At 42.6% G+C, this 16,393-nt stretch overlaps 1 protein-coding gene across 2 annotated transcripts in view; it reads left to right on the top strand.

The window, feature by feature from the left end:
• The first annotated feature begins 1,036 nt into the window (after positions 1 to 1,036).
• Positions 1,037 to 16,393, top strand: part of LOC130192044 (neuronal tyrosine-phosphorylated phosphoinositide-3-kinase adapter 1) — a 28,281-nt gene continuing 12,924 nt past the window's right edge. For both annotated transcript variants that reach the window (XM_056411886.1, XM_056411885.1), the window contains exons 1-2: positions 1,037 to 1,118; positions 13,914 to 14,161. In XM_056411886.1, coding sequence (XP_056267861.1) covers positions 13,974 to 14,161 — 188 coding nt within the window. In that variant the 5' untranslated portion in view covers positions 1,037 to 1,118; positions 13,914 to 13,973. The remainder of the gene's footprint in view (positions 1,119 to 13,913; positions 14,162 to 16,393) is intronic.

Raw genomic sequence — 16,393 nt, 5'->3', positions numbered from 1 at the left:
GTTTTGTATGTCTATATTTACAATTTTCATCCAAATTCAAGGAATATACATAAAAATAATTAAGATTAGCTTTTCATTTATACAGTCTGTCTCTTCCCAGGCTTTAATTTAAATTGGTCATACAGTCAAAACAAAATGTATCATTAATGTTAATACGACAGCTTAGCCTACTTTATATGTCTGTCGGTTTATGGCGAGCTTATTTTACACTTATACTATTTTATCTCCTCCCATTACATCACTAAAACGCTTCCTATAATATTAATGTGTTACATTACATTGTTTTTTTATTTGTATCCCGACAACATAGTCCAGGGTTCTGGTAGTCCGCTATACTTTATCAAGAATCCAGTTGGACTTTTAATGAGCCTGCAGCTGAATCCTTCTGGTAAATATGAGTTGTGAATGGACATTTAATTTCGCTCCTGATAGCAGCTCGAAGATAACAGCCTCTCGTCGCCGTTGGACTCGAAGCCACTTCGGATGCTGCTTTTCTTCTTCTTCTTTCTATAAACAACCGCTGGTCTGCTTTCAGGAAGGACTGTATGAATATTAATATGGATGCAAATACTCAGTGAGGATGCCCAGCGCTTGAACCAACATAGCGCGCCGATCTCTGCGCATTTTTGTCTTGGCGTTTTTTTCTTTTGCTGTTCACGCCTGAACTGAAAGCATGTTCGTTTTTCCGGAGGTCACGCTGGAGCCTTTTTTTGAAGCGCACAGAGATGGCGTGTCACCTGCGTGTTTGCACAGGATCCTTTTGTAACGTCGCATTGAAGTGCATCATGGATTTCAATCAGATCTCACACCGGCCAGGCTACGCCGAGCCTCGGTAGTAGCGGCTACAGCGCGCGGGTTGTCACACCAAAAAAATTGAAGATCTTTCACGTCAAGAAAAGGCGTCAATCCGATGAAATGCGTCTGAATAACTGATTGTTCCTTTCCACGTCAATTGACACATCTGGGAAAAGGATTTTTTTATCGCCCTCCCCTCCCGTCTACCAAGACAGCTGTGTCATCAACAACCGGCGTGGTGTTGTTGTTGTCTGATTTTTACGAGCCCGGGCCACTGGATATCGGCACAGTCTGCGCCAGCCATAAGCTACCCGGGTACCAAGGTAGGTATCACACCTTCGTTCATATGGGGCTTTAGCTCCATAAATCACCGAAATCAGTCGCTTTCATCATTCAGCCGACATCAGCAGCTGTCATAGTCTAAGTGCACTGTCTGCCTATAATTAGCAGGAGGGAATACGATGCTGTATTGCGGAAGGGACGCACGGGGCCTGATGGCATTTTTACGGTTGGTTTTCTTTTTAAATACAAGGTTGACAGCGAGCCGCTGCGTGCTCACAAGCCACATTATTCAACCTTGAAGGACTTACAGCCCACGTTGGTGGATAGTAGGCCTATGTTTGAGCCCCAAATGTAAAAAGAGATGGAACCACACGACAAGCCCGCCGTGCAGCGCAACCCAACAAGCCCCGCGTTTAAGTTCGGTCGTGACAAGACCTGATAAATATTTCACCGAAAAACAAGCCATCAGCTGACTGGTGATGCTGGAGCATGCACGGAGGTATATTTCATCCAACACCACAACAGAGCCCCTCGTCCTGCAGGGCCACGGTGGAAAACATCTGCTTGTTTACGGATAACATAGGCATAGCGGTGTGGCGTGTGAATGGGCGGTAGTTGGTGTGATTGTGAATACACTGGTGGTGATGTGTGTGTTTGTTGATGCGCAGCCAGGTGAGGATGTGTAGGCGCGTCTTTGAGGCGTCTGGGTGAGGGGAGCCGAGATCATCACATGTGGTTTTAAAGGAGGGGGAAAAACATCAACTGGTACCCGATAAACTGCCGCAGTGTCCAACCTGAGAGGCTCTGGATCCAAAAGGGTCGAGGGGTCGTGAATAAAACGTGGAATTAAGTCAACACAGTTTTTTTCCCCCTTTTTTCCGGGCGTGACTGCCACTCAAAAAACAGCATTTTTTTTCCTTCTCCACCCCCTTGGAAAAATACCTTTTAAAGAGTAGTTGTTAGGCTACTATCATAGTTATTTCTCTATCCTTACAAGCTTTAATCTCTCTTCCAATGTTACTCGGAAGAACCAGAGAAGGTGGTTGGCCGTGGCTGGAAATGTTATATTTTGAATTGACATTTTATTTTAAAACTGTAAAAGGATTGGGTGCAAATATCCCCAAACTCCAAGTCTGACTGAATATTACTGACATACATTTTAAATTGTGTGATGGTTTTTCATTCGGGAGGATACTCCAGCATGTTGGTTACCTGCTCACCTGCCGGAACTTGAACTGACATACAAATTCTGTCTTGCTTGACCTTGGAGCTGAATGGCTTTACGTCTTGCTGATATGCCAACAGATGAAGGTAAACAGGATGGGATATGTTACTGTTTGTGGTGCTGTTTGGTTTATGCACGTCTTGGTACGAACAGAGGAGAGCGGGGTGCTTCATAGCAGCTGTGTATTCGGGGTCAGTGAGTGCAGGCTGTGAGCCACACATACTGTGCTGTGTGTCTTGAATGCAGAGAGAGAACCGCTGCTTGCTGACTGTCGTCGCTCGCTTGGTGATCCCGATTCAGTCCAGAACACATCAAGAAACAGCAACTGTTATCTTGCAGCTCAGTGTGGAAACAAATGAATATCTTTCTTTGAAATCCTTTAATTCTAAAGGATTGACCTGGCTAAATCTGAATGGAGAACTTTTAAAATGTGTAAAAAAACAACAACACAAACTTTAGTTAAGAGTTAATAAATTGAGGCAGAGTGAAGTATTTCTAGAACAAATACAAACTGCAAAGCTGTGTTTGCAATAAAGTAGAAAGAATCCTGACTACATTATAACTTTCCTCGATAAAGTGGATGATTCAGTCGCTCTGATCGGCAGTGAACATCATGTCTGGTTCCAAAAAGGATGAGTAATTCAGTTTGGAGTTGAACACACACAAATACTGGACCCACACAGGGCAAAGGAGGAGAGGGACTGATGGACATGCGACAGACGTGGCAGATGCTGACATTTTAAGCTCATTTCTCTAGTCGAGTGGATACCTCTGTCTGGATGAGCAGTCATGGATTTTGTTGTTGTTGTTGCTGTGGATTCTTGGAGCACCCAAACGGATTGTTTTCCTAGCGTTTGAGCCGGCGCAGCTCAATAGGTGGGTAAAAGCAATATAAATGGCTACTACTGGGCAGTCGTGCAGGTATTTCAAAATCAATACCACAGTAAAGGCCGAGCAGGTGCTTCTTCCATCTGTGGTTTCACCATCTTAAATTCTCTCAGCGCCGTCAGAGGGGGATAGCATCAGAAACGAGGGAGGAAGACCGTTACCACGGCAGCACGTGAGCATTGTGAGTGACTGCTATTCGTTGTAAAATGAAGGATTTGTACGTATGCAGTTTTCCGCGACCGTCAATAGAGACATTCCGGGTTATTCGGTCTGAGAAGTAATTCATTTTGTTTACTAGATGACTTAATAACGAGGTTTTAGATTGAATCCTGCCACCGTGTTCTGTCTCCTCACTCTGCTTCACTTGCCCTGTGTACTTTCATGTTGAGTAAATAACACTCCTGTGAATGTTATTGACTAGCCCAGTAGAGCAGAAAGGATTAGTCAAGTAATTGAATTGTTTATTGACAGAAATGATCTGCAACTATTTTAGAAGACATTTGAAGATGTAACTCTGGTTACTCAGTGTAGTTGTGACTGGCATATTTTCCTCTCTTTCAAAATTGAAGAGACCAACCACACAATCAATACAAAATAATGAAAGTCTGAAGTCATTAGCTGCAGCCCTGCAGCCAGTGCACCCTCTTTTTGACAACATGACTGGTTTGTGTTTGAAATGTTGTAACTCCACATGTCTGTTTACATCTGTGTCTGCTCAGAGATGATGGGAAAGTGTTCAGATCAGACGGCGTGACGTTTGTATTATTCCTTTTGTGTGTGTAGAAGTGGGCTTCTATCTTAGACTTCTATATGATGGAGACGTTTATTGAGTGCCATGACGTGTTGTTTATTTTAAATCAGAAGGCAACAGTTGATCTACTGATAAAGTGCTATACTTCTTCTTCGGGTTGTGTTGTAAAGGATATTAAATATCCTTTACAACACATACTGCATACCATTTTTCATTAGAAATGGTGTTAGAAAAAGCTGAGGTATGTTTTTTATCACTGAGCTGACAATATTGCATTCAAAGGTGGAACAAGTGTCAAAGTGGAGCTGTGAGACGAGGGCCAGGTTGTAAAAGACTGACATTCAAAACAGCAGATATCTCCTATTCAGTCACAGAATCATATCGCATGTTAAACTGGATCCTACACTTCACATCCTACACTTCACATCTCCCCCTCTCAACTCCTCTTCTATCATCAAGGAATACAGATTGCCTGCCCTCCTTGGGAACATTCTGTTGTCATTTCTTTGCCTGAGAGCTTTCTATTTTTTACGTGATGCACTCAATACAGGGGCCGAAGAAAAATAATCATAGCAATATTTTAAATTGACATCCCCTGCACCCACTACAAAGGCCCACTGACTTCTTGGTTCTTTAATTGGGATGGATGTTGTTGGCTCGCTCGGCGCTCCACACTTTAAAATTCCTACATGCGTCTGTCCGTTGTCTGACCGGAGGGTGTCTGCCATGTATGTGGTTGTTCCCTTCCAAATGCTTTCTCTCTGGATTGTAGGCAGCGTACAGCATCCAGTCTTCATTGCCATGTGTAGTCGAGAGTAACTCCTGTAGTAATGATTTCCTTGAGGCAACTCATCTTTGTTCATTTCCCCTCCGTTTTCCTCTCATTAAACCTTTCAAAGCCATTTGCATGGTAGCATGTAAAATAATAAAGTTCGGAGCCAACAGTGACTGCTCTGTTGTTGGCACAGGGGTCCCCGTCTCAAGCCATGCTAATCACCACCTATTTATCTGTTTCTTCCCAGTATCTTCCACATGGATACACACAAGTATTTGGGACAGAAAGTCAATATGTTAATATATGTTTGTGTGCCACTTGCATTTTTATTATTATCGAGAAGCCCTGAGCAAAGTAATTTCAGCATCATTATGTGAAACAGTAATTGGCAAGATATGGAATTACTAGCTGAGCACGCCGTGGCTCTATTTTCAGCATTCATAGCGGGTCCAAAGTGGTTCCCTGTGTGAATGTCCTTTTTATCATGTGTTGCATTTATGCAAAAGACCTTGAAAAGACCTTGACTAATGCTCACTCAATCATTTGGTGGCAGTTACACGCCACCTTTCTGTTGCAAACAACAAAGATGTATGTTACACACACATTGTTGTTGCATACATGGGTGTGAAAATGACGTGGAGGATAATGGTCGAAGTATCTCACAGCGGTAATTCATTGTCTGAGACGTTCGTAAAGGTCACCTGAGAAACTCGGGCCTCGACACCCGTGTGTGAAATAGGTGAGTGTACACAGTGACTTCAGAAATGCAAATGTGAAGGCAGGGTATGTGTTGTAAATGTCAGAGCAATCTTCATTTTTACTGAAAAGAATCCCTGAAAAGAAGAGAAGGCTCAGTGGCAGCAAAAGGAACTCTAACATATCTGTTGGAGATTTATCAGTCTTTCATCTGGGTAGCATACTTATATATATGGCCAATCTACTCGATTTCTGTTTTGAAAGTATTTGCATTGCATAAAATAAAAGAAGCTCTGTATTAGGTTTATTTATTGGGTAAATTAAGTGTACATTTGTTTAAAAATGGCCAATTTGTATTCACAATTACAGACAAATGACCATTTCTGTTCGGAGCAGTGTGCCTAGAACATCGGTTCAGCAAAACCAATCCCGTGGTTTCAGTCGTTGGGTCAGACTGTACAAGTGGTACGCTCTCATTTCTGGATGGAAGCCACTTGGGCCAGAGAGAGTCTCTCCAACCGCCACTCAATCATCTGTTTAAAGTCAGTGATATTTTTCCATCTGCTGTTTTGAGGAGTTGAACATATAGGAACACACCACCTGAATCGGACATCTACCATCACCTGCCATTTGTCCCAGTTAGTGCCTTTTCATTCGATCTCTGTCAGTGCAGCGAACAGCCGGAATGAGAATAGCTCGAGTGAGACCCTGAGCTCCAAACCTGCCCATCACACCTGTAAGGCCATCAAGTTTGTACATTTGACCACTTCCTTGCGTCTCAGCTTTTGAGTGCAGACCCTCAAAATGCTCTCAGACATGTCTGACTTAATGATTTTCAACAACTTTTGAAAAAGGGACTGATGGATTTCTATTCACACGTTAAAAAAAAAAAGAGGAGAAGATGTGTATGCTTCACCAGCGAGTCGTCACTCCAACTCTTTATTTTCTCAAACAAGTGCTTCAAAATCTACTCTTCAGAGTTCCTGTCATGTTACTAGTGAACACTGTGGGGTGCAAACAACTGGGCCACAAGAGACATGCTTTGGATGTAATGAGATGAATGAGTGGGAGAACTGTCTGTGGGCGTGTGTGTGTGTGTAAGTGTGTGTTTCTGCACAACCTACGCTATGACTCTTATCGGGGGATTGTGAGCACAAGGAGTGGGATGATTCAAATGTTGGAAGACCACTTGTGGCCTATACCAGGCTTTGCTAATCACACCAACGCTCCTCTTACTGCTGCTGCTCCAGCTTTTGCTCTGAAGAAAATCAGTTCAGCAGATTTATTATAATCTACATGATTTACTAGGACAGGTTTGGTGTTATTTGATTCCATTTTTTTGTAACATTTAACACGACTCCTTGTCAATTTTGTATTCCTCAGCTTCTTAAATATTGCTGCAGCTGCACAAACAAGACTAAAATAAGGCAATTTACAATATGCTGGATGTTTTGAGATGGGAGTTCAGCCCACTACGAGCTGCTGGGAGGCAAATCGTATGTCTCGTTTACGGTGATGTTCAGCTGATCTCTGTTTTGCTTTGGGCAAGTGGGCTTTGCTTAATTGTTGCTGAATAGTTTATGAGGTTTGTCTTGTTGGGGCAGGTACAGCCTGCAGCACTGAGGGCTGTGGTGTGTGTTTTTTTTTTTTTAGCTTCTTTCTTTTCAAAACAGTTTGAATGTGAATCAGCAGTCGGCATCGTGAAGTCTGGCTGCTCGGGATCATAAAACAGCTTCAGTTCAAGCAGGTTTGTTTTGGGCTTGGAGAGATCATCCATGTTGTTGTGAAGACACTTCTTACTTCCTTAAGAGATAATAACATATTGTACTGACCAAATATGTAGTGCTAAACATGCACCATCTCTTACATCTGACAGTCAGGATATTTTAATAAATATATATCAATATATGCACACAAAAAAAACATGCAAGCAGGCAATACTGCTGGGTAATCCACGTCTAAAATAAGTCAGATCTGGGTGAGAGAGGGATGCTGGCTCAGTGAAGCGTGTGCAGCTGCAGAGTGAAGCTCTTCCCCTCGTGCACGAGCATGGAGGGTTTTTTCTCTCAGTTCTTACTCTTTTCCCTGCAGCGCTATACCTCACAGTCTGGGTTACAGCAGCCGAATACAGAGCAAACCAAATAAAGACTTTCTCTTTTTCTCTCTCTCTCTCGTATTGTGATGGACAAGAGAGTTTCCTTCTACAGTGCTGGATAATGTCTCTAAAAAGCAGATTATCTTGAAGGAACCCTGCAGAAACATTTGAGCACAGTGATGTTGAACTCTATGGTGACGCCGCGTATTGTGACCGTGCTCATGCTGCACACATCCTGAACCTCGCTTTCTTCTGAATTCATCAATCTTCATTCATTTTTATATGTTTCTCTTACAATGGCGCTTATTTCTTCTGTGAAATGTTGCAGTATTTCCACAAGGTCTAGAACCCTGTGTGTGTGTGTGCAAAAGAGGGAAAGAAAGCGACATGGATTCAATGAAAACAGTCCAGTGGTGTAGAAGGGCTTTGGAATATGTAAGCCGTGTTCATGTATGCTAAGTGCAGTGGGTCACCTTGGTTACCTCAGATTCTAGCAGAAGACTATGAAGGCAATGGCAAGCTGAGGTGGGAAATGGGGATCAGAGGTCATTCACTAACCGTCTGTTTTTGACCAGAGAGCTAATGATGACCTTTTTGTATTTAATTGGAAGCGGATTGCAGCTTTTCACATTGTTAACTATTCGCGATTCACACCTTGTTACAGATGTTTACTTGTGCACACGTCGACAATAATAGATTCATTTGTTGGCAGGAAAGGTGCAAAGTTGAGACTAACGCTGAGCATCTCTGCAAGTGGTCCGTGGCTCCAGGTTGGGAAAGAAATTGTGTCGTGTATTTCTGGTTGCCGTTCATGAAAAAAAAACCTTCTACTACATCTTCCTCCTACTCCTTCTCCTCCTCCTCCTCTTCCTCCGCAGTAAGGATCCCCACATAAACCAAGGATGAAAAAAATGACTTCTGGTTCAGTGATGCATAATGAGGGATTTATTTGAATAATCTAATTTTCTTATGCCACAGACACACTTCAGAAACACTTATTAATTAGGCTCAGAGTGCCCCATAAAATATCTGCTCCCAGGTTTTTTAAAATTCTTTTCTGTATTTTTAATTCACACAATGCCTTTGTGCCTGCTGAGCAGATGGGGATATCCAGCACACTTTTAAGGAGATTGGAGGAGCAGCCCAGAGCAGGTGAAAGTGAGGAAACAAGACACAAGGCTTCTGTAGTAACAATTACAAATATCTGGAGCAGGTTTAATCTCAGGTGACTGTATTGTTGTCAGGACAACATCAATCTTACCTCCCTTACGAGTGTGTGTAAAAGCTAAAAAAGTAATAGATGTTGCTTGAAAGGGTTTAGTGGCCAGCAGGTTGAACTGGCAGAGCGCAACATGTGTAAAAGGTTTGACACGTCTCAATGCATGCATGTGCAAATAAGGCTGTCAGAGGAGTGCAACATCCTGTGTGCCTAACATCACTTTCAATTAGTTCACCTGCTCTTTGGGAGGAGATGTTTATAAGTTTGCATGGCCTGACTCGGCACTTCACATGCACAGGGAAACCGACATGATCATCAGACACAGTATTTGGAGGAAGCAATATAGCTAATAAAAGGAAATGGAGATTCAGAAAATGTACGCCAAATGTATTTTCTATACTTCTGACAGGAAATACTCACCGACAATAGATGCACTTCTCCACGACACTGCAGATGGTGTGATGGAGGTTTGAGTGTCAGTGATCCCGTGTTTGGATTGCATATCCTGTCCAAATCAGAAGCCTGTCCAAATGTTGTCAATCAAGTAAGACTAAAATGAATTATCTGCAATAAAAAATGTTGAACAGTATCTCTTTGCAAATGAAGCTCCTGTGAACAAAAAGTCCTCTGGACATTAATTTGTGCATGCTTGTACTTTGTCAGCACAAAGTTCACTTTTGGAATACGTACTGGTCTTTGTCATGTTGTCCAAGAGGAATGGTTAGATATTTCTTTTGTGATACACACTTCTTGCAGATAGTTAGATGAGACGATCAATATCACTGTAAATATGAAGCCAGAGCCAGCATCCTTTTTTCTTTTCTTAGCACTTAGAGCCAGTCTGTTTTCAGTTTCTGTCTCGAGGTAAGAAAAAACATCACCTCTAAAGCTTACTCACGAACATTTATTTACATGTCATATTTTGTTTGTTTAATCTGTAAATAAACTTGTCTTGGCCAAGAAATTGTCCAGCTCCACTTCAACAATCAGCGAGCTTCAGAGGTGCAGGAAAGAACCAGGCTAACTGTTTCCACCTGCCTCCAGTTTGTGTGCAAAGCTAACAGGCTTTAGCTTCACATTCTCGATAATGAAATGAGAGCGTTATCAACCGATGGTCCCAGTCACCACCCAAGAAGTGCCTTAAGGAGTTGGAAACAAATCGTCTGTGCATTTGAATGTGAAAAGTAAATGCCAACCAGATGTTCGTAAGAAGGAAGGAAATGAATCCTCCTCTGACCTTATTTATCGCCACTAGTCAATATTTATCTTCTGAAAGCTGGTTTTGCTTTGCCAACAGTTTAATGGTGATGAAATGGCGCCTCTTGTCCCGTCACACAAGCTTCTTTAGATATGTTTGATGGAGGAAAAGAAGTGGCTTGTAACGTTTTATTAACTGGTTATGTACTCATTATCTGCCTCATAGTTGTGTTCACACCATTCAGCACATTGGAAATTGGTGTTTGATGAGAAAGAACGTGAGCATTTGTCCGCAGATTAGTTTCTTTATGGGGGGGGGGGGGGGGCAGGTGTGACGTCATGAGGCTCCTGTTGTAGTATTACAGTTTTGTATTATCAATTCCCCTTCAGGCCCTCGTCCCCACTGCGATCGCCGATGACATATCTTCATGCTTAACAACTGGCTTCCCATCTCCAGACTTGCAGCTGAAGTAAGAGGAGGGATTCAAGTGACAAAATAAGATTTCAGAACCAATAAGATAGCAATCCATGAAATATGTCATGTTATTCCTTTTCGTGTATTTGTTAGATTGTCTATTTTGGACGGTACTTCTGGTGTCTGAGGAGCAGCCTTTGTAACGAATAGAGGCGTGCGGCTCCGTACGGCAGGACGCAGCAAGGTTGTATGGTTGCTATTGGAAACAGATGCTATCTCCATTTAAGATACACACGATGTGTTGTTACTGTTGGATCGGGTTCAAATGAAGCAGCAGTGGGGTTTTACCCTGGGATCATCACGTATGACGAAGCTGACGTCCTTTTTTGTCGTACATTCAGTGGCTAAAGAAGAGATGCATGGCTGACAGTGTTGCTAGGAGACCACACACAGCGACGAGTGAGCGGCTTGATTTCACCTCCTCCCCATTCTTGTCGTCTGGCTGCCTTTCACCGTTTTCTATCTTCCTTGCCTCTATTTGCTCATTCCCTTCAACCCTTCCTCGATATTTCCTTCCATCAGCCTGTCCCTAGCTTTACATTTTCCGCTGAATCATATTTTTCTCCAGCCCGTTTGATCCCTCAGTGACTCTGTATTTATTGGCTTCCCCCATTTTTCACCGTGCCCCTTCCCGTATCTCTCTCTCCCGCTGCCTCGATCTCTCCTCCTTTCTTGCTGCTCATTCTTCTCTTGAACATTTCGCTCCTGCTTCCTCTCCTGCTGCTCTCATCCTCTCTCTCTCTCTCCGTTTGTTTCTCCGGCTGAATTGCAGCATTGTGTCTGGCTGAAGTGCGGTGACAGGTGTGCCATGCGGCTGCGTGTGTGTGTACAGATTATGGCTGGAAACTGAATAAACTCTAGCATATGTACCGTATCTTGCGTATCTTTTTAAAGTACAGATCCCACAGCATTGATAAATATGAGTCGCAAACATCTGTGGACACACAACATCCTACTGATTCCTCCCTTACTTACCGTCACATACTGAGTAACAAAGTTACATTGTGCTCTTTTGCTACAGTTCAGCCTCGAAGGGATTCATTCCCAATCCTCCTAGCACTGGGTGTGCAGACATAAGAAGATCCCTTCCATAATAAACACGATGTTCTTTACTATCTGCCCTTTCATTGTAATTGCTTCTATTCAAGCAACTGTGCAAAGGCAAATATATCTCATGAATGCCTTTTCTGTATAAAAAAAGGAGGTCGGTAATAATATCTGGTTTCAAATCACTTTGTTTGTGGTCTGCAAAACAATCAAATATATTCTCCTCCAAAGTGATTACATGTGTATTTTGAATATGCTTCATAGAAATATTGGCCCTGTGTGTTAAGGCCAGTGATGTGACGTGTCCCTCCACCCTGCAGCGGCACTGCCTCGCTCACAGTGAGGTGCAGCAACTCTACAGGCCCGCTGGCTGAGGTGGAGGCTGGAGGGCAGGGGGGTGCAGTAAAAAAAAAAAAACTCCAGAAAAAAAGGCTCTATTCTCTAAAGTCAAACCTTAATGTTTCACTCTTTGCTCTTTCTTACACCCAGAGACATTTTGAATATTCACGTTTTCTGTCGATAACTCTCTGGATTCCGTGTCATCGGTAATTCACACTCGGCTGCATAGCATTTGCAATTACCGCTTCACTCCCTGTGCGTACGCATGTGTTTAGCACGTATGGCGGATTTGAGTACGTGTGATCGGTTTGCTTATGTAGATAGATAGATAGATACTTTATTAATCCCCAAGGGGAAATTTGTCGTCACAGTAGCAGCACCAATAAACTAAACACACGAGAATAAAATATATATATAAAATATAAAAAACAGGGATGAAAGATATAGATGTATATATATGTATATAAATAAAATGAATGAGTATATGTGCATGAATGAGTAGTCTGCAGCGTTGCGTGCAAGTCCACTTAAATAAATCGTGGCTCTATCTGCTTCCTGGATCCAATGAGAGAAATCCAAGTGACTCCTGATGCCCCTGAGACGCCTCTCTGAATTTATTTGGGATCTAAAGTGAAGATGTTTTTTATGAAGATGTTTGCAGCCCAGTCTGATTAGACACACCTGTGTGCAGATGTAGGATGAAGTTCTCCTGGTTCTGTTAGCTCGGCTAATTGCACACCAACCCACGGCATGTAATGCGGCAATTGCAGGGCTGCCCGCTCGGCTGCCAGATCCTCGAAACCCAAATCAAAGCTCCAGTTAACAAAAGCCCAACCTACAGTCGCAGCTCCCTAACCTAATTAACATTGAGTCAGCAAGCATGGCGGCAGCAGCAGCAGCGGTCAGGGTTGTGGTGAGGGCTGTGGGTTACAGGAATAGCAGTAGCCACGCTGACACACTGGATGACACACTGGGCCGTGACAAAAGAATCACACACAGCTACGTAGCTCAACATGCCGCCTGCACCAGGTGACGGTGCCTGATGCTCCAACTGTGTTTTTTTGTTGTTGTCGTTATAGGGAGAGATGGTTGAGATATTTTTCGTACGGTAAAGATGTTGTGCATTTGGTGGTGATTGCGGTTTAAATGGTCCTGAATACGTATAGAATTTGAAGCTCTTGGAAAGTGTAAATGTCATTTTTACGGCCCTTTTATTGCCGTTGGCTGTCTTTAATCACGTAAGAGCTCATTGAACTGGATTCACCTTTTATTGTAACATGTTGAAAAAGCACAAATGTGATTAAAAAAATTCTGATAGAGAACATAATTTGCCTTTATGATAATTAACCGTTTCCTGCTTTGTGAGACAGAATTAGCTATGAGCAAAAGACAAACCAACAATATTGGAAACAGAATACATATGACGCTTAACCTAAAGCATCTCATAGGAAGTGACCGCCTCAGTTCTGTGCATCAACAATGCTGTTCAACTCAAACTCAAGCAAATTGATGCCAGAAGCACAGACGATGACGCCGTCCACCACGAAACAAAACGGTCAAACTCTGCTATTTACGATGGAAAAGCACTAGAAACACGCATCAGCTGACAGCTGCGCTTTTCTTAGCCAATTGCGTTGCACACTCGCATTCTCCAACGTGAAAACACCGTCGGGCCCTCAGCCCCATTACTGTCTGGCTAGCAGACGGGCTTCGTTAGCTCGGCCATCCCGGGGCCTGCAGCCAGAGACGCTCTGCAGCGGAGTTACCATGCTTCCTCAAATATTCATTCCTGGATAATGATAGTATAAATAGTTTCCATGTGATACACTAGGAATGGGGTAAATAAAATTGCAACCTCCATCATCTCGCATCACAGTGGCTCTGCTTTGAAGGCTGCCAGTTAGTGATGGCCAGCATTGTTTGCTATGACACAGGTGAGCACGATACGCTCTGACTCGCCTAAAGTTCTGCCGGTAATTTGGGTTTGATTATTTGGGTTTCATTGAGCATCCCCACATCTCAAAGTAATCACCGTCAACCTTGGCAGCTTGCAAGTAGACTATAGCCGTAAAACATGCTGTTTGAATGATTAATGAGCTCGAACATTGCTCTTGTTTCTCCATGTTTAGGTGAATTGGAGGAGGCTGCCGGTGACATACGTCCCGTTCCCCCGAGTCTTCTTCTATACCATGAGCTCTGGCTCTGCCCAGGATGCGGCGGTCGAGCATTTCCTGCGTGACATAGAGAGGCGGAGCAAGCGGCTACACTGCGCTGTGATTGGCTGCGAGGAGGAGCGACCCCGCAGCGACATGAACCTGCTGTATCGTAAGAGCCGTTTGGACTGGAGGCAGAGGGACCAAGAGGGAAGCAAAAAGAGGTGAGAGGATGAGCTCACAGGAGCTTTGCATATATGGGATTACATTAGGATTCAGTTCAGAAGGGATATAAACCTCTTAGCCAGCATGAATGACTTTAGTTTCAAAATCTTAATTCCAAGCACAGTTCACAGGGGGTCGCCTGAAAGGTCTTGCAGAGCAGAACAGCACAATGAACTTAATATGTTCTGTAGATGAGAGAAACTACTTTAATGTCATCTGTAATATCACAGGGAAAAAGAGGCACAAAACTGATGAGGAAGAAAATAAAGCAGTGAATTAGAAAACGTTGCCTGTTTTGAGTATGTATGTAAGAGTAACTATAGGGGGGGGGGGGGCTCAGCCTGCCAGCAGCGGTGGAAAGGAAGGAAACACATTACTCAAGCACTGTACAAAAGTACAGTTTTTGTACTTTTTTGAGGCCTAAACCACTGGTTCACAATATTTTGGATGGAGCGCCTCAACAGATGTGCTTAGTTTGGGCTCCTTTGTCATGTTTCAGATGCCTACGAGTTGTAAGCAATTCCACCAAAACAATGTCCCTCTCTAAAGCTCTCGGATAGTTCAATTTGATCAACTGTTCAAGGCCTAAAGAGGTCTCATTATTCAGTCCAGTCTGTCACAAAAGGCTCTGAAGGTTAGAGGAAGATAAATCAACCTAAATTCATGTTGCTTCATTAATTAATTTTCACCCAAACTCCACCAGCTACACCCCCAGAGAAAAACTTTTGTTTCTGCCTTTTATTAAAACGAAAAAGGGAAAATCCTTTGTAAACGCAGTACACAGAACAGCCAAAACATACATACACACAAGTATTGGGATGTGCAAAATCTTCATCGAAATTAAATAGTCATCCATAAATACAAACTTAAAAGTATACAAGTAAAATGTATACAAGTAAACAGAATCGTATCAAAGTAAACCAGACATGTTTTTCCCAAATTCAATGTTACTTTGAATAAATTACATTAAATAATCATCAATAAGTACAAACAAGAATAGTCAATATTCTTAAATAAAACATCCTCGATTTGACTTCTACAATTATAAAGGGTGCCTGTGACGCTTCGTATGAACGAGTTCATATTCCCACATATGAACACCAGTTCATCATGTGTAAAGAATGCTAATATAAAATATGAAAACAACCAGTAGTCAATGTGCAAGCTTCCAATTTAATCCTGATTTAAGATACTCTATTTGAGTTGGGGCAGTCTGTCCTTCAGTCGAGGCATGATGAGCTCTCCCTACTAGTTTCACCTGTTCGTGTTGGCGTAACAAATGCTTGTGGAGTCAAGTGCAGTTGAGAGGCGTTTGTCTCCAGGGCACAGATTACACTTCACTGTTATATTTTTCTTTTTTCACGGATACAAATAAAAAAGGCTGTGAATGGAATACGGGACTGGAGCTGGCCTTGACGGGACAAATCAAAATCACCCATAATTCGGGATGTCCCGGACAATTCGGGATGGTTGGCAACCCTACTTGCACCTAAGTTCTAACATATTTGAGTGTGCTAACATTAGCAATAACGTCAGCTAGTTTGAGGTGTATGCCTAGGCTAACCATTAAATTAGCAGCACATTTCCCGTATTTAACAATGATTAAACATGGACTTACCTGAAAGGGATGCACGGGCATCATCTCGCAGTTTTTTTCTTTTCCTTTTTTCTGCTCCTGACTAGTGTTGTCTTTTTGAGGCCATTTTCGAGAAGTTTAAGCTTACTGTAAAAGTTCGTCAGGCCACTGAGATGGGAAAGGGCATCCACGGCGAGCTTGGGAAGTTGAATGTATTTGTATAGTTTTTTTGGGGGGGGGGGGCACCATCGTAACTTTTTTTGAGCAATTAAATATATCTCTTGTTCTGCCTGTTTTGTGATATACATGCCTAAAAGGTGCCTAATATTTCTATACTGAAATATTATTGTCATTATAATTATTTTAACTATGATGATTTTTTAGTTGCCCATTTTTTGGTGCCCCTTCAGGACTTGGTGCCCTACGCACAGCGCTTAGTGCGCGTTATGGGAGCGGCGACACTGGCTACACCAGTTAAATGCTGCTTAAACACAGACACATTTACATTAACTCTTATTGTGTATACTTGATTAGTAAAGCTAATGACATATCTGTATTTTAACTTCAAATTTAGATTTTTTTATTGGTTTTCAAAATCTCAATAGTGGGATTAAAGACTTGTGGTTATTTGTGCTGTTCGTGTATGTGTGAGTTT

Source organism: Pseudoliparis swirei, chromosome 3 (assembly GCF_029220125.1).
Source record: "Pseudoliparis swirei isolate HS2019 ecotype Mariana Trench chromosome 3, NWPU_hadal_v1, whole genome shotgun sequence".
In the NCBI taxonomy this organism is placed as follows: domain Eukaryota; kingdom Metazoa; phylum Chordata; class Actinopteri; order Perciformes; family Liparidae; genus Pseudoliparis; species Pseudoliparis swirei.
The sequence above is the reverse complement of the archived record's forward strand: the minus strand, read 5'-3'. Positions and strand labels throughout refer to the sequence as shown.